Source organism: Balaenoptera acutorostrata, chromosome 1, assembly GCF_949987535.1.
Source record: "Balaenoptera acutorostrata chromosome 1, mBalAcu1.1, whole genome shotgun sequence".
Classification (NCBI taxonomy): Eukaryota; Metazoa; Chordata; class Mammalia; order Artiodactyla; family Balaenopteridae; genus Balaenoptera; species Balaenoptera acutorostrata.
This window is the reverse complement of record NC_080064.1, coordinates 43656749-43675187: the sequence shown is the minus strand read 5'-3', so window position 1 is coordinate 43675187 and position 18439 is coordinate 43656749. Positions and strand designations below refer to the sequence as shown.

The window sequence follows — 18439 nt, the reverse complement described above, 5'->3', positions numbered from 1 at the left end:
ATATAGATATCACTTTATGCAAAAGTATAATTAGATGTTTCATTTTTAGGTTGCTCATACTGTCTTCCAGTATTTAAAAATGCTGCAGAAGCTAGGTCCAGAAAAAAGGTAATATATACTTATAAGAGTCAATCCTAATATGTTTTAGCCTTCAGGCTACCAACAGACATGCGTTAGTCCTGCCTTGGTGGTTTTCCAGGCATTTCTTGCTTAATTTCCTTTACTTGTTCCATATCCTTATTCTGCTACATGTGAATGTATGTTAAAGATTTAGGTTTACGTGGGCAGTCTGTTTATTTTTATACTTCTCTTTTCTTGCTGATGATTCTAATGAGAAATTTAAATATGTCTTCTAATTATAATTTTCTTCTTTCACAGAATTTTTGAAGAGATTCAGAAAATTGAGGATAATGAATTTCATTACCAGGAACAGGTACTGGAAGTCAAATTCTTTTTGAATGTTATCTGTGACCAAGTTGAAACTGGTGTGGACATTGTTCCTCTTTTTGGAAGTGTCACTGAGTTTTAATTCTGCCACTCTCTGTCATGTGAGTCTCAAGATGGCCTTGAGGTTTCTGAAAATTCACTCTTGTGTTTTTGAGTATTTATATTGAGTAACAGTGAGAGAATTAGGCAGATTGACACAGATCATGTTGTGTGACAGTCATTCATCTATGTAGTCATTTCATATGTCTATCCCTTTAATCCCTTTGATAAACATTCATGGAGAGCTTGATATTTTGGGAATTCAAATAGAAATAGTGTGCTTTGTACTTTCAGGGTAAGGAAAGCATTTGCCTTGACTGGAATAGGACAGGGAAGCCTTCATGGATGTAGTAAATTTGAATTGAGTTCAGTATTAAAAAATGGATAAGGTTTAGATATTCTAAGCAATGGGAAGCACATAAGTAAGGAACTCTGGGATATTATGAAAAAGTGAATGATCCTACATGTCTGTGGCATAGGGTATATGAAAGCAAAGTTGAAAGGTAAGGAGTTTAGAGCAGGGTTTTTAAAAAACCCTCTTTGTGCCTTGGATCCCTTTGGAAATCTGTTGAATCCTATGGACCCCTCCCCAGAATATTATTTCACCTCTTCATCTTTTTAAACTCTCAGAAAAATCGCCCTAGTAGTACAATGGTCACTGGTATATCCCTCACCTAGATTTACCAGTTCTTAATACTTTGCCATATTTTCTTTCTCTCTCACGCCTCTTCTTGTGTGTGTGTGTGTATTTTTTTGAGATTTAATTACAGATATCATGATACTTCACCTCTCAATGTTTTTTAACATGTATCTGCTACAAACAAATATATTCTCTCGCATAACCTCACTAAAATTGTTGTGCTCAGGAAATTTAACATTGAAACAATACTGTTAAATATTTATTATGCAGCCCATAGAATAGTGGGTTTTTTGTTTTGTTTTTTGTTTTTGTTTTTATTGAAGTATAGTTGATTTACAATATTGTGTTAGTTTCAGGTATACAGCAAAGTGATTCAGTGATACATATGTATATATGTATATATTTTCAGATTATTTTCCAATATAGGTTATTACAAGATATTGAATATAGTTCCCTGTGCTATACAGTAAATCCTTGCTGCTAATCTGTTTTATGTATAGTAATTTGTATCTGTTAATCCCATACTCTTAATTTATCCCTTCCCCCATCCCTTTCTCTTTGGTAACTATAAGTTTGTTTTCTATGTCTGTGAGGCTGTTTCTGTTTTGTATATAAATTTCATTTGTATTATTTTTTAGATTCAACGTGTAAATGATATCATAATATTTGTCTTTCTCTATCTGACTTGCTTAGTATGATACTCTCTAGGTCCATCCATGTTGCTGCAAATGACAATATATTATTCTTTTTTATGGCTGAGTAATACTCCACTGTGTGTGTGTGTGTGTGTGTGTGTGTGTGTGTGTGTGTGTGTGTGTGTCTCTCACATTTTCTTAAACCACTCATCTCTTAATGGGCACTTGGGTTGCTTCCATGTCTTGGCTATTGTAAATAGTGCTACTATGAACATTGGGGTGCATGTATCTTTTTAAATCAGAGTTTTCATCTTTTCAGATATATGCCAAGGAGTGGGATTGCTGGATCATATGGTAGCTCTATTTTTAGTTTTTTTAAGGAACCTCCATACTGTTTCTGTAATGGTTGCACCAATGTACATTCTGAGCAACAGAGTAGGAGGGTTCCCTTTCATAGAATAGTGTTTTTAAATGCATAAGATAAAATACAGTAGGTTACAAAGGAATACTGAAATAAAGACTCAAAATAGTAAAAATTAGTAATATGGGTCTCTGTATCGATATATTAAATAACAAAGTCTAATGGTAGATCTAATAATTATTACAATTTTAAGTAGCAATGAGTGTGCTTTTTTTTTCTTATTAGTCATCCATTTTATACACATTAGTGTATACATGTCAATCCCAATCTCCCGATTCATCACACCACCACCTCCCACCCCTGCCGCTTTCCCCCCTTGGTGTCTATACATTTGTTCTCTACTTCTGTGTCTCAATTTCTGCTCTGCAAACCGGTTCATCTGTACCATTTTCTAGGTTCCACATATATGCATTAATATACGATATTTATTTTTCTCTTTCTGACTTACTTCACTCTGTATGACAGTCTCTAGATGCATCCACGTCTCTACAAATGACCCAGTTTCGTTCCTTTTTATGGCTGAGTAATATTCCATTGTATATATGTACCACATCTTCTTTATCCATTCGTCTGTCGATGGGCATTTAGGTTGCTTCCATGACCTGGCTATTGTAAATAAAGCTGCAATGAACATTGTGGTACATGACTCTTTTTGAATTATGGTTTTCTCTGGGTATATGCCCAGTAGTGGGATTGCTGGGTCATATGGTAGTTCTATTTTTAGTTTTTTAAGGAACCTCCATACTGTTCTCCATAGTGGCTGTATCAATTTACATTCCCAACAACAGAGCAAGAGGGTTCCCTTTTCTCCACACCCTCTCCAGCATTTGTTGTTTGTAGATTTTCTGATGATACCCATTCTAACCAGTGTGAGGTGATACCTCATTGTAGTTTTGATTTGCATTTCTCTAACAATTAGTGATGTTGAGCAGCTTTTCATGTGCCTCTTGACCATCTGTGTCTTCTTTGGAGAAATGTCTATTTAGGTCTTCTGCCCATTTTTGGATTGGGTTGTCTGTCGTTTTTCCCTTGCTGTTTTCAATAATTTTTCTTTGTCTTTAATTTTTGCCAATTTGATTATTATGTCTCTTGGCGTGTTTCTCCTTGGGTTTATCCTGTATGGGACTCTCTGCACTTCCTGGACTTGGGTGGCTATTTCCTTTCCCATGTTAGGGAAATTTTCGACTATAATCTCTTCAAATATTTTCTTGGGTCCTTTCTCACTCTCTCCTCCTTCTGGGACTCCTATAACGCGAATGTTGTTGCGTTTAATGTTGTCCCAGAGGTCTCTTAGGCTGTCTTCATTTCTTTTCATTCTTTTTTCTTTATTCTGTTCCGCAGCAGTGAATTCCACCATTCTGTCTTCCAGGTCACTTATCCGTTCTTCTGCCTCAGTTATTCTGTTATTGATTCCTTCTAGTGTATTTTTCATTTCATTTATTGTATTGTTCATCTCTGTTTGTTTGTTCTTTAGTTCTTCTAGATCTTTGTTAAACATTTCTTGCAGCTTCTCGATCTTTGCCTCCATGCTTTTTCCGAGGTCCTGGATCATCTTCACTATCATTATTCTGAATTCTCTTTCTGGAAGATTGCCTATCTCCGTTTCATTTAGTTGTTTTTCTGGGGTTTTATCTTGTTCCTTCATCTGGTACATAGCCCTCTGCCTTTTCATTTTGTCTATCTTTCTGTGAATGTGGTTTTTGTTCCACAGGCTGCAGGATTGTAGTTCTTCTTGCTTCTGCTGTCTGCCCTCTGGTGGATGAGGCTATATAAGAGGCTTGATGGGAGGAACTGGTGGTGGGTAGAGCTGACTGTTGCTCTGGTGGGCAGAGCTCAGTAAAACTTTAATCTGCTTGTCTGCTGGTGGGTCGGCCTGGGTTCCCTCCCTTTTGGTTGTTTGGCCTGAGGCGACCCAACACTGGAGCCTACCCGGGCTCTTTGGTGGAGCTAATGGCGGACTCTGGGAGGGCTCACGCCAAGGAGTACTTCCCAGAACTTCTGCTGCCAGTGTCCTTGTCCTCATGGTGAGGCACAGCCACCCCCCGCCTCTGCAGGAGACCCTCCAACACTAGCAGGTAGGTCTGGTTCAGTCTCCTATGGGGTCACTGCTCCTTCCCCTGGGTTCCAATGCACACACTACTTTGTGTGTGCCCTCCAAGAGTGGAGTTTCTGTTTCCCCCAGTCCTGTCAAAGTCCTGCAATCAAATCCTGCTAGCCTTCAATGTCTGATTCTCTAGGAATTCCTCCTCCCGTTGCCGGACCCCCAGGTTTGGAAGCCTGATGTGGGGCTCAGAACCTTCACTCCAGTGGGTGGACTTCTGTGGTATAAGTATTCTCCAGTTTGTGAGTCACCCACCCAGCAGTTATGGGATTTGATTTTATTGTGATTGTGCCCCTCCTACCGTCTCATTGCGGCTTTTCCTTTGTCTTTGGATGTGGGGTATCTTTTTTGGTAAGTTCCAGTGTCTTCCTGTCGATGACTGTTCAGCAGTTAGCTGTGATTCCGGTGTTCTCGAAAGAGGGAGTGAGGGCATGTCCTTCTACTCCGCCATCTGCTGAGTGTACTATTTTGAGATATCTGCAACAGCTATATTGTGATTTCTATTGGTTATAGTCATAGATGCTGATAATACTGCTGTGGTTTGTTGCCTGTATATTCATAAATAAATAAAAATGCTAAGTTAGAGTTTAGTGAAAATAAATATGTAATTTCTTCCCAATCAAACTCATGCTTCCCGCCCTCCCTGAATTTGTCCACTGATATCTTGTGGGAGGTATCTGTAGGCCCTTGATTAAGAGCCCCCAGTTTAGCACCAGTTCATAGAGCATCTTGAAATCTGCCTTTTTGGATCATCACCAGAGACAAATATCTACTATAATTTGAGAAGACTTAAGTACATGAGGACAAGGTCACAAAAACTATAAGCTTCCAGTTGCTATTGATTCCTATGCAGTCTGCTCTATATGCTTGAAGTCATTTGAAATTGAAATAGAAATCTTATTCTATGAAAACAGAGAGCTACTGTGATTTATATTGGCCATTTGAGGGTCCTATAGACACTTCTCTCTATAAATTGATGGATACGCATAGAACCCACAAGTCCTGCCATCAACTTTAGCAGTACTGATTTTTTTCAGTGTTCTTATCAACTGTTGTGGCAACATGTGGGCCAGAACTGTGGCAGGGAAAGAGTAGGAGTAAGAATTGTGGACTACAACCATAACTAATACCCTTATTCCTTTTTGGGGGATTGACTTTTTAGCATTAGCTGAGTTATTTCTTTGTGCCCTTCTAGTTTCTTCTTTTTTTTTTTTTTTTTTTTTTTAATGAGGATCTTGAATCAGATGCGTATGTTTGATTGATTGATTGATTGATTGATTTTGGCTGTGTTGGGTCTTCGTTTCTGTGCGAGGGCTTTCTCCAGTTGTGGCAAGCAGGGGCCACTCTTCATCGCGATGCGCGGGCCTCTCTCGTTGCGGAGCACAGGCTCCAGACGCGCAGGCTCAGCAGTTGTGGCTCACGGGCCCAGCCGCTCTGCGGCATGTGGGATCTTCCCAGGCCAGGGCTCGAACCCGTGTCCCCTGCATTAGCAGGCAGATTCTCAACCACTGCGCCACCAGGGAAGCCCTAGTTTCTTCTTAGCAAGACATTTCGAGATACCTTTTTAATAGCTCGCCATTTTGTAGCTCATTTTTTTTTTTTACCTTTAGTACAGTATTCATGAATGTTTGTCTTGATTTTAAAACATGAGCCCAAAACATTTTAGACTAAAACCTAATCAGTACAAAGAACAAATCAGAAAGGTTCATATCTTTGTTTGAACTGCTGAATTTTAACTCAAGTAGCTCAGCTTATTTCAGCTTTTATATATTTCTGTTTTATTAACAAAGTTGACATATCTCGTCTTCAGACATTTTTCTTGTCTTCATCAGTAAAGGCAAATAGGAATGCTCTTTCAGACTATTCAAGCCAGTCTTTTTTAATTAAGAAATTTAAAAATAATTTTTATTTCACATGGGAACTTGAACTCAATATATCTTGTAAATCAGCTACTGGAACTAGAGAAAAGCTGTTTAAGTGTCTTTCTATACGCAGAGAAACAGGAATAATGTAACAGTAATGGAAGGCAGTGAGAGTTGTAGTAAGCAAAAAAATTAGAAGATAGATAATAACAAGTGTTGGAGATGTAGAGAAATTGGAACTCTCATACATTGCGGCTGCGAGTGTAAAATGGTACAGCTGCTTTGGAATACAGTTTGACAGTTCCTTAAAAAGTTAAGCATAGAGATACCATATAAGCCAACAGTTCCACCTCTAGGTATACACCCAAGAGAATTGAAAACCTGTGTCCACACAAATACTTGTACACTGGTGTTCACAGCAGCATTATTCATTATAGCCAAAAAGGGGATACAATCCAAATGTCCTTCAACGAATGAATGGTTAAACAAAGTGTAGAATTTGCATACTGTGGAATATTATTCAGCATAAAAAGTAATGAAGTACTGATTCATTCTACAACATGGATGAACCTTGAAAATACGCTAAGTGAAAGAAGCCAGACACAGCAGGTCACATATTATATGATTCCATTTATCTGGGTATGAAATATCCAGAATAGGTAAATCTGTAGAGCCAGAACACAGATTGATGGTTGTTGTCAGTGGCTGGGGGGTGTGGGTAACAGGGAGCAACTGCTTACTGGGTATGGAAGTTTCCTTTTGGGCTGATGAAAATATTCTGGAACTAGATAGAGGTGATGGTTGTACAACTTTATAAATATACTGAAAACCACTGAGTTATATACTTTATTATACATTTTATTTTATTTTTAATTGTATACTTTAAAAGTGTGGATTTTATGGTATGTGAATTATATCTTTAAAAAAAATTAAAGGATAGCATTTAAGTGGTTTTTTTTCCCCTAGTACTTTGTCCATTGCCTTGGCACCAAAGATCTACTTTTAGCCAGGGTCCTGTTTTCTCATAGGAAATACTTTGAATCACTCAATTTTGTAGCACGCTGAATAGAACAGTTAACTTACAAAAATAAGTGGCTGGTGAAAATAACTGGTTAAAAAATTTAGAACAGAGTAGAGGGAGTCATTTTAAACAATAATAGCACTTGAAAGAGTGGGAGATAAGTGAAATAGGCAAGGAAGATTAAGAGGTACAAACTTCCAGCTGTAAAATAAATGTCATAGGGATGTAATGTATAGCATAGGGAATATAGTCAATAATGCTGTAATAACTTTGTAAGGTGACAGATGGTAAATAGACTTGCTGTGGTGATCATTTTGTAATATATAAAAATATGGAATCACTATGTTGTACACCTAAAACTAATATAATGTTATAAGTCAATTATACTTCAAAAAAAAAAAAGGTATCTTAAGCTCCATACACACACACACACACACACACACACACACACACACACACACAAAATAGTAGCACTTTAGTGACTAACAAACTTGATTCAGGAATGTTTCCTGACGTGGAGCAAAAAAAGGTAACAATGAATCTTTCCATACTTTTTCCATATTCTATCTGAATGTGATAATGTAGTAGGTAGCATATACCTATGATCTCTAATTTGATGTATGCATGTCTCATTTCTCCTCCATGAATGTAGTAACCTTCACTTCTGTTCTGTCTTCTGTTTGATGAGAGAACAACCCAGATTGTCTAGGGAAGGACTGGGCAGTATGGTATTTTGGGAGAGTGTTCACTGCTATGTTAGGAGGCCCAAGCTCCAGTGTCTACTCGCCCATCACTTATTGTGTGATCTGGGGCAAGTCACCTAATCAATCTGAGTACATTTCCTCATTGTAAAATGTAGGAATGGAGCCACTTGGTGTCTAAAGGACCTGTCAGTTTTTAAGATTCTGTGCATTTGGATGCTCAGTAAATATAAATACTTGAATTGGTTGCTTTCCTCTGGAAAAGTATTTCCATTTCATAGGTTAGTGAACTTTCTGTCATTATTTCAGTTTTAAATTGAGATAATATACTGATTAATTTAACCACTTATAGCAAGACTTATGTAATGACACATTTTGATTTCTGTTGATATATTGATTTTGATTCATGCTTACAAATAGTTTTTAGGTGATAGTGCTATAGTGATAAAATGATGAAGACCCTGTCTTTAGGGACTTCATAGTCATGTGGGGCACTTGACATGTAAACAGACCTTTACAGTTCAGTGTTGTAGGGCTCAGTATGGGGGATTGGAGGGGTGTTAGGTTAAGCTACTTAAGGTAGTTCCCTGGCTAAATTTTTTTTAGAATTCTGAGCATCAGATCCTTAAGCTGCAGTTATATCTGGTTGTATCTGTTGGAAGCTTTTGGTTTCATTGTTAAAAAAAGAGATAAGTATTTATATTTTGTGGCAAATTAAGGATAATAATGGAGAATTTCTGGTGTGAAATAATCTTACCTCTTTACAGACAGATCCAGTTGAGTATGTGGAAAACATGTGTGAAAACATGCAGCTGTACCCACTACAGGACTTTCTCACTGGAGATCAGCTTCTTTTTGAATACAAGCCAGAAGTAAGGAGGTTTCCATTTCTAAAATTTACTTTTAGAGAAAGAGGAGGGTGAGAAAGTACATAGAGGTACTTAAGGACTATGGCAATGGAGAAAACTTGGTTATGTTTAGTCAAGTTATTTGTTTGTTTAAACAGAAGAAATATCAATAGTTTTGTGGGTAATTTTTCCTGATTATTGTATATGACTGTGGTTTAATATGAGGAGAAAACCAAGTCCTCTTCTTAGGTACTATTCCCGCTGTTTTTCAAGTGTTGAAACATCTACTAACATAAAGTCATTTCTAAGAATTATGTGCTTTAGATGCTAAACATACTTGTTTAGCTTGCCTTTTAATTCTGTTGGACACTCTGGACAATTAAATTTTAATCATTTTGAGAATATGTACAAGAAAAATATGATTCCCTGAATTCAAAATATATGACTTAGGGATAATAAATGTTACACATAAATAAATAGTTGGTCAGGTCTTTCCTCCACTAGTCCTGGGAAATAAGTCATTTCGCTCCATATAGGGTAGCATTTCTCAACCAGGGGTGATTTTGCCCCCATGGGATATTTGTCAATACTTGGGTACATTTCAGTTGTCACAGCTGGAGAGTGCTCTTGGCATCTAGCGGGTAGAAGCCAGAGATGCTGCTAAACATTCTACAATGCAGAAGATGGCACTCCACAACTAAGAATTATCTGGCCCAAAGTGTTAATAGTGCCAAGGTTGACAGACTTTGATATAGGGTATTCTAAAACTTCTGATTTTAAAGGGGGTGGGGAAAGGTAAAGGAAGAAGCAGTAACCACACATTCTTGTCATTTCTCTAGGATGGTTGTGCCCAGGGGTCCAAGTATTTTTTTCTGAACCACTATTTGTTGTTTTTTCTCAAAGAAATGGTGTTGAAGTGCTAGTTAGGGTTTCAAATCTAACCCACAAAAATCTTATGTTTAGTCCTTATCATAACTGAAGGATTATTGAAGGAGGCCCTACATTGGGATCATTTTACTGATTCTTGTGTATGAGGTAGTATAATACATAGCAGTTAAGAGCATAGTTTTTGGAATTATGAACAAACTTGGTTAGAACTCCACTTTTGCCACTTCTAGGTGTGTTGTTCTGTGCAGATTATAGAATCTTTAACCTGAACAAATTATTTAAACTTTAACCTCCGAGGCTGAGTGCTGTCTGTAAAATGGGTGTACCTTAGGGTTGTTTTTAGGATTAAATGAAATAATGTATGTTAAACACTACCTAGCACATAGTAAAAGCTTAGTAAATGGTAACTCTTTTCACTGCTAGTCCTCTTATTATTTAGGATTTGAGATGAGTGCTGTTTAAGCATTCTGAAGAAACATTAGAAACAGCTGATAGACTAATGTAGTTTTGTAAATTAGGGTGTTCATGGACTATAGACAGATAGTTTCATGAGCATCAAGATGCTAGGATCTTGGGGTACCTAACATAATGTGGCTTTGCCTTTTTAATAGAGATGTATTAGGTTAAAGTTATAATTGTTTTTTATGTGTCTCCCCACTCCCCCTTCACCCCTGCCCCCAATTAGGTCATTGCTGAAGCCCTTAATCAGCTAGTTCCTCAAAAGGCAAATCTTGTTCTACTGTCTGGTGCTAATGAGGGAAAATGTGACCTCAAGGAGAAATGGTTTGGGACTCAGTATAGTATGGAAGGTAAAATATTTTAAAATTGTCCTACATTTAGGTATATGATTCACCTGTGAAGTTTTATTCCTTAATAGTTTGTCTGATAGTTCCTGTGGGAAAAACTTATGTATTTTTTTCAGTAGTTTACTTTGAAATGAAAATTATTTATACTACTTTGAAGAAAATTATTTTCTGCAATGTTTATATCTATACTTAATTAGCTAGTGAGAAAATCCTATTGTATTGGTAGTTTGGGGGCAGAGTTTTGACTGTGTTTTAAAAAGTGCTCCTCAAACTTCAGTGTGCATATGTATCACCTGGAGGTCTTATTAAAATGCAGATTATGATTCAGTAGCTCTGGAGTAGGGCCTGCAATTCTGCATTTCTATCAAAGTTCCCAGATGATAACAATGCTGCTGAGACTGCACATTGAGTAGCAGGAGTCTAGAAAGCCTGGATATGTCACTCACAGCTTTTCTGAGAAAAGAGAATTGATTTGTGAAGGCCAGTTGTTGACTGGTTTGTTATTAATAGAACTCTGAACATTTGTTCTTTATTGGATCAGTTTGTCTTTCATCTCTACAGATATTGAAAACTCTTGGGCTGAACTGTGGAAGAGTAATTTTGAGTTAAATCCAGATCTTCATCTTCCAGCTGAAAACAAGTACATAGGTCAGTAAAATAGCAATCATTATACATAAACCATCCATGTACTAATATTAAAGCAAGTAGCACCTCTGTAGTATGTTATATTTTACAAAGTATCATTTGAATTCATATTTGAGTTTCCCAGTTATCTCTGGGATAAGCATTACAGTTTTCTTACTTTTCCGAATGAGAAAACTGCGGCTGAAAAAAGCGAAGTGACTTGCCCTGGATTATTCAGTTGGTGAATGCAGGAAACAGGACTTAAACATAATCCTGGGACTTTTTCTTGTCTGTGGTAGCTGATCCTTTCATGTGAGTCTCTGTAGGAATTGCCATTATCTTGTCCAATTGTTCTAGTGTTTTTCAAACTACAGGTTGCAACCCATTAGAGGGTTGTGAAATCAATGTAATGGGTTTTAAGGTCAGTGTAATGAGTTGTGAAAGCACTAAAAAAAATCAGAGTAGAAAATAGCAAAATGTTTCACTGAATAAACAAAGGGTATTATTTTAAGAACTTTTGTTCTCACTAGGTATATGTGTGTGTTATCTGTCTACCAGCTTGCAATGGAAAACAGTTCTAACTCTGAGAAAGTCACTGGTCTAGGACAAAGGTTACAGTTGTATATAACTAATTTTACTCAGAATACCATTTTCCCCAGCAATTCCATTCCTAGGTATATACCCAAAAGAATTGAAAACAGGTATTCAACGAAATACATGTACATACACTTTCATAGCAGCATTATGCACAAAAGCCAAAAGGTGGAAACAGCCAGTGTCCATAATGAATGACTGGATAAACAAATTATGGTATATACATGCAATGGAGTATTATTCTATCATTAAAGAAATGAAGTACTGATACATGCTACAGCATGGATGAACCTTGAAAACATTATGCTAAGTGAAAGAAGACACAAGGGGTCACATATTGTATGATTCCTTTTACATGAAATATCCAGAATAGGTAAATCCATAGAGACAGAACTCAGATTGACGGTTGCCAGTGGCTGGGGGGAGTGGGTAATGGGAGTGACTGCTTAATGGGTATAGAGGTTTCCTTTGGGACTGATGAAAATGTTTTGAAACTAGAAAGAAATGGTAGTTGCACAACGTTGTGAGTGTACTAAATTCCCCTGAATTGTTCACTTTAAAATGGTTAATTTTATGTTATATATGAATCTAACCTCAGGAAAAAAAATGCTTTTATACAAAAAGTCTTGCATATTTTAGATAATTCATTTCTGCATCTTGAACTTTAAGTATCTAAACAACCCATTTTTTTTTTTTAGTAAATATAGGCAGTACCTTTTTTTAATTCTTAAGTTAGCTATTTCGCACCTGAGTGTTGATGAAATAATTTATGTTTCATTAACTTAAAGGACAAATTTGACGTTGTTTGAGCAGAACTATTTTGTTAACTTTTAAATAGTTTGTAAGTTTGGTAAAAGACATTCTCATTCAAGAATGCATTCATTCATAAATTGGTTTATACAACTATTCTGACCAAAGGTCCCTTTCAGTTAAGATGGTCTCTGAGAAAGAGAATGAAGCAGAATATGGAGAGATCAGAATCAACTCTTGGGAAATTACAGATCTTCAGAGTTCATTTAGTTTAAGGCCAAGAGGACTTTCTTTTTAGTATTGTTCTAATAATTTATTGTACTTCAGCATTTGAATTTGACTTATGTTTGCCACAAAGAAGACTTACTTAGACTTCTGAAACCAAGAACAGATTGGTGGGAATCCTGCTGAGATAACTGAATGATTTATTACCTTTTACTTTTGTTAGCCACAGATTTCATGTTGAAGGCTTTTGATTGTCCAGAGACAGAATACCCTGTTAAAATTGTGAATACTCCACAAGGTTGCCTATGGTATAAGAAAGACAACAAATTCAAAATCCCCAAAGGTAAAATATTTCCCTCCTTAAAAATAGTGAAATAAGTATAACAAATCTTTTTCCACTTTCTAGCAACCTTTTCCCTCTGTGTCTGTCATCTCCCTCTCTTTCCCCTTTCCCTTCTAGTTGAAGACCTTTTCTAGGCTTATCTATGAGATCCATACTGTGCTCCTGTGCTATCACAGAAATTCTTATGGACATTATAGATTCTAGGAAGTATATAAGGATTCAAGCCTAAAATGAAATTATTTTTGGATATTTTTCTTTCAGTTATATGAAAGCAGAGCCAGGTGTTTGGCCATCCTAGGGAATAGGTGGTGTTTTTTGAACATTATTGTTAAAAAGAAAATAAGAGTAGCCGAAAGAAATTATTCTTAGACACAATAGATAGCTGAGTCCAGCATTACAAATGTGAAATATCCTCTATCTGTCTCCCTCTACTATTTTGCTTTTCAGCATAAAGGAAGCATAGTATATAGTTAAACAGACTCTAAAGCTCTTATCTTCAACACGGTAGCCCAAACTGTGTTGCTTTTTTATTTTCTGTTCTTGTGCATGGCATTGGAATTTACTGAAGCAACTTGGAATCAAAGGCTGAGTGCTCTTGGCTGCCATTTAACCCAAATCCCTAACCTTAACACAACTGGACTAGTTCTGAGGGATTCTTGAGTTCACTGGGAAGGTGTTTACTCAATTTTTCTGGAATAGATTATAAGAGTGTCTAAAAATGTTCTTAACATTTATTCAGCTTCCTTGGAAAGGCGCTGCTATAACTTTCTGTGAGCATTGGGATTTTTCCCTTAATGTTCTTGACATGTATACCTCTGTAAGCATTTTTCCTGACCAAAGCTATTGATAATAAGAGTATTCTTAGGCCTCTCTGCGTATCTGTCTATATATTTGGTCTTCCCGTAGATTAAAGTGTACCTTCTGGACACTATGTGGAATGGTAAATAATACTTTCTAAGAACCCTTAAGGATAAAAATGTAATGAGGATTTAAGGATTAGTGGTTTGTTTCAGAATTTTTAAAACAACATAATATTAGGGGAAAATAGCAGATGTATTAAATATTTGAGGCCTCTGGCCTATATTTTCTTATTTAGGGTCTTTTTTCTTTCAGCGTATATACGTTTCCATCTGATCTCACCTTTGATACAGAAGTCTGCAGCAAAGTAAGAAATTGTCCTCTTTTCTGGAAAATATTTTTTTTATTATTGGAAGACTGTTTTGTTTGTTTATTTCTGAATCATTCTATCATTTTTCTCTGTCAGTACTTGAGCTCTGCTCCTCATTTATGTGTTTTCATGTGCCCCAAACAAATTATTTGTATCAGTACGAATCACTAAGATGGAACTGCGGCTGCTCCATCTCCAGCACCCATTTGTAAACCATGCCGACAGCGCAGGCTAGTCACAGGATCACTGGATTGAGAGAGTTCCTTAGAGATGAGTTTGGGTCAGCTTCCAGTCTGTAATGAGGACTAGTGGATCTGTTGACCTGTATTTAGAGATTATTTATAATCAGATTCCTGTATTTATAATCAGATTCCTGCCAAGGAATCTGATTATACTTTGTTCTTAGCAAATCACTTACATGTTTATGTAGGTTGTAGGTTGTCAGAGAGCCTAAAGTGTACCTGAATCATAGGAGGTGCTCAGGAAATGTTAGTGTACTTTCTAACTTTCTTTTGCCACTTAACCTGCAAAATCCAGGCTTAATCTCACAAGCAGCACTAACATTATTAATATTCAGTTTAAAAAATGCATTACCCTCCTCCATTTCCTCAGATTTTTGATTTTTCAGTCAGAAAACCTAGGCCGCAGGGATGACCAGAGCCTTTGGGCCAGTTGCCTTTCATATATTTTACACTTTACCCCATTGTGCAGTATAAATATTGGGTTGGCCAAAAAGTGTCTTCAGTTTTTAAGTAATAATAAAAGACACATTTTTCATTTTCACCAAGAACTTTATTATATTCACCACTTTTTTCCACTACCTTCTGCCATTTTTCAGGCAACTTCATAATTCCATCTTCCCAAAACTTTTTATCTTTTTGATAAGAACTGTTCCAGGTGCCTTTTACAGTCTTCCAGAGAATGGAAATTTTGTCCATTAAGAGAATTTTGGAAACACCAAAATAAATGGAAATCTGAAGGTGCAATGTCTGGTGAATACGGCAGATGAATCAGAACTTCCCAGCCAAGCTGTAACAGTTTTTGCTTGGTCATCAAAGAAACATGCAGTCTTGCGTTATCCTGATGGAAGATTATGTGTTTTCTGTTGACTAATTCTGGACACTTTTTGTCGAGTGCTGCTTTCGATTTGTCTAATTGGGAGCAGTACTTGTTGAAATAAATTGTTTGGTTTTCCGGAAGGAGCTCATAATAGAGGACTCCCTTCCAGTCCCACCATATACACAACATCACCTTCTTTGGATGAAGCCCAGCTTTTGGTGTGGTTGTTGGTGGTTCATTTCACTTACCCCACGGTCTCTTCCATTCCACATTATTGTACAGTATCCACTTTTCATCGCCTGTCACAATTTGTTTTAAAAACAGAACGTTTTCATTACGTTTAAGTAAAGAATCCCATGCGGAAATATGGTCAAGAAGGTTTTTTTCGCTTAACTTATGTGGAAACCAAACATCAAAGTGATTAACATAACCAAGCTGGTGCAAATGATATTCACCGCCTGATTTGGATATTTTGAGTATGTCGGCTATCTCCTGCGTGGTATAATGTTGATTGTTCTCAGTTAATGTCTCGATTTGATCGCTATCAACTTCAACTGGTCTACCTGACCGTGGAGCATCGTCCAGTGAGAAATCTCCAACACAAAACTTTTCAAACCACTTTTGACATGTTCAGTCAGTCACAGCACCTTCTCCATACACTATACAAATCTTTTTTTTTGCGTTTCACTTGCGTTTTTACCTTTCTTGAAATAATAAAGCATAATATGCCAAAAATGTTGCTTTTTTTCTTCCATCTTCAATATTAAAATGGCTACACAAAAATTCACCAATTTTGATAAGCCTTCTTTTAAATACACGCTGATATGACAGCTGTCATATACAATCTAACAAAATTGTTTCAAATGAAGTTAAAGACAACTAAGTACTACTGGAGCCATCTTACGGAAAAAACCGAACGAACCTTTGGCCAACCTAATATTACATTTTCTCTGTGTGCGTGACATGAGAAAGATAGGGAAGCATTGCTGAAGTTGGGAGTTCTGTAATGCCCCTGTGAAACTGAATCCTGGGTAAGCTGTATTTACCTTTGAACTCAATTAGTATATATGGTTTTACATTCTGGAGTAGTGAATTAACATCTTTATAAAAGTGAAGTTTCTTACTCTAAGTCAAAGCAAATCCATTTGTCTATTTCTTGCCAATTAATGATGCTATTTGCATTTTATACTCTTAGTGTGGTCCTCTTTGATATCTTTGTCAATATCCTTACCCATAACCTTGCGGAACCAGCTTATGAAGCAGATGTGGCACAGCTGGAGTATAAGCTGGTAGCTGGAGAACATGGTTTAATTATTCGAGTGAAAGGATTCAACCACAAACTACCTGTAAGTACAGTGCTCTGATTTCCTCACAGACAGCTTTAAAATTTTATATTTATGTTTGTTGTGCCTATAGCACCAAGCATAGAGGCTTGTGCATGAGGTGCTGTACGTAGAAAGAAATGTTTATTAATATGGATTATTGTGTGTTTTTGGCTGATGACAGGTATTCTAACTTTGGCCACACAAGACCAACATATATTCATTAATTAATTACATTAATCAGTGTTGTATGCATTAGTAATGGATACAACACAGCCTGTGCTTCAGGCTTGATTTCACTTCCCTTTGCTGTCTGTTTCTCTGCAGCCAGCACTGGGATTTAGGACTGGTTTGAGCATAATTTCATGCCATACAGCAAGGACAAATTTAAAGCACCTGACACGTTGCCTGACATAGAGTAGAACTCAGATGTTTGTGTTGTTTCTTCCTCTTCTTGCACTCTTTTCCATTGTTTCAAGTGTGTGTGTCTTGTTTTCCTTCTAAGTTTCTGACTCTTTAGAAACAGAGTTTATATCTTGTCAGTGATTTATCTTTTGGTAAAGAATATATTTCAATGTCACTTTGTCAAAAACTTCATCAGTAAAGGAAGAAATAATATAGGATGCTAGCTAAAGGATTAGATCATCAAGTACCAGGTAAAATAATATAATGTACCCAACAACAAATTTTATATCTTGGTTTCTTGGGTAGAACATATATTAAAGTTTGGGGAACTGCTCTCATACAAGAAAAAATCTGGAGGAGAGGACCTGGCAGAAATTAGACCTGTGCTAAGAGGTGATATAGCCTCCATATCTTAGATAGTTCTCTCCTTTATACCCTCATCCCTGTCAGTCTCCCCAGGGAACAAAGATTGGTCTTAGGAGGAGACACCATGGAATATTTTACTAACCTTCAAAAGCCTAAATATAATTTAGCTTAAAATCCAGACATATTAAAGTTTTGTAATTACCTGGAGAGCTTTTTAAAAATACAAACCGTAGAAAACTATTTGAGGTTCTTCATTTTATGAAGCTTACCTAGCCTTAACATTAAAACTTGATATAGACTATAAATATGTATATAAAACTGGAGATCAGTTTCACCTATGAAATATGGAGTCAAACATTCTAAAAACTTGAAAATTAAATTCAACAATAGAACAAAAAGAATAATTAACCATGACCAAATGCCAGGAATGCAGAGGTTGGTTGTTCAGTATTAGGAAGTTGATAAACATAAATCATTATAACACAAGTCAGTTGAGGAACACTATGTGAATATAGTGATAAATGCCCAAAAAATCATTTGATAAATTTGAGTGGTCATTCCTAATAAGTAGGAATGGAGGGAAGTTACTTAACCACAATAAAAACCTTAATTAAAAGACTAACAGCAAATGTTACACTAACTGATGAAATGCTGAACATTAAAATTGGGAACAAGCCAAGGATACCAATGATCACATCTATTACTCAACATTATTTTAGAGTTTCTGGCTAATACATTAAAATCAAAAAATAAAATAAAAAGACTTGGAAGGGAAAAAGTATTTTTCTTTTCAGGGGATATGATTGTATTCTTAGAAAATCTAAGATACTACTAGAATTTAAAAAATAATTTGTGATATGACTCATTACAAGATCAGTATATCAAAATAAATGGCTCCTTTTCCTATAGTGCAATAACCACTTAGAAATGGACTGGAAAAAAATATCCCATTTGTAATATCGAGAAAAATAATAAAATATCTAAGAATGAATAAGAAAAGTACAGAACCTATCTAAAGAAAACTAAATCTTTTTGAAGCATATAAAAAAGACTTTAAATAAGGGAGAGACTCATCATGTTTCTGGATAGGACAGGTTGATATAAAGTCATTATTTCCAAAATTACATTCTCCCAATTAAAATCACATTTAGTGGCAGTGGACATGCTGGATAAA

General features: G+C 36.3%; 1 protein-coding gene across 5 annotated transcripts in view; it reads left to right on the top strand.

Annotated features, from left to right (window-relative positions):
* Nucleotides 1–18439, top strand: part of NRDC (nardilysin convertase) — a 102368-nt gene that overhangs the window by 72545 nt on the left and 11384 nt on the right. For all 5 annotated transcript variants that reach the window (XM_007164469.3, XM_057527255.1, XM_007164467.2 and 2 more), the window contains 8 exons: nt 50–108; nt 379–433; nt 8635–8739; nt 10289–10412; nt 10971–11057; nt 12826–12945; nt 14059–14110; nt 16368–16518. In XM_007164469.3, coding sequence (XP_007164531.2) covers nt 50–108; nt 379–433; nt 8635–8739; nt 10289–10412; nt 10971–11057; nt 12826–12945; nt 14059–14110; nt 16368–16518 — 753 coding nt within the window. The remainder of the gene's footprint in view (nt 1–49; nt 109–378; nt 434–8634; nt 8740–10288; nt 10413–10970; nt 11058–12825; nt 12946–14058; nt 14111–16367; nt 16519–18439) is intronic.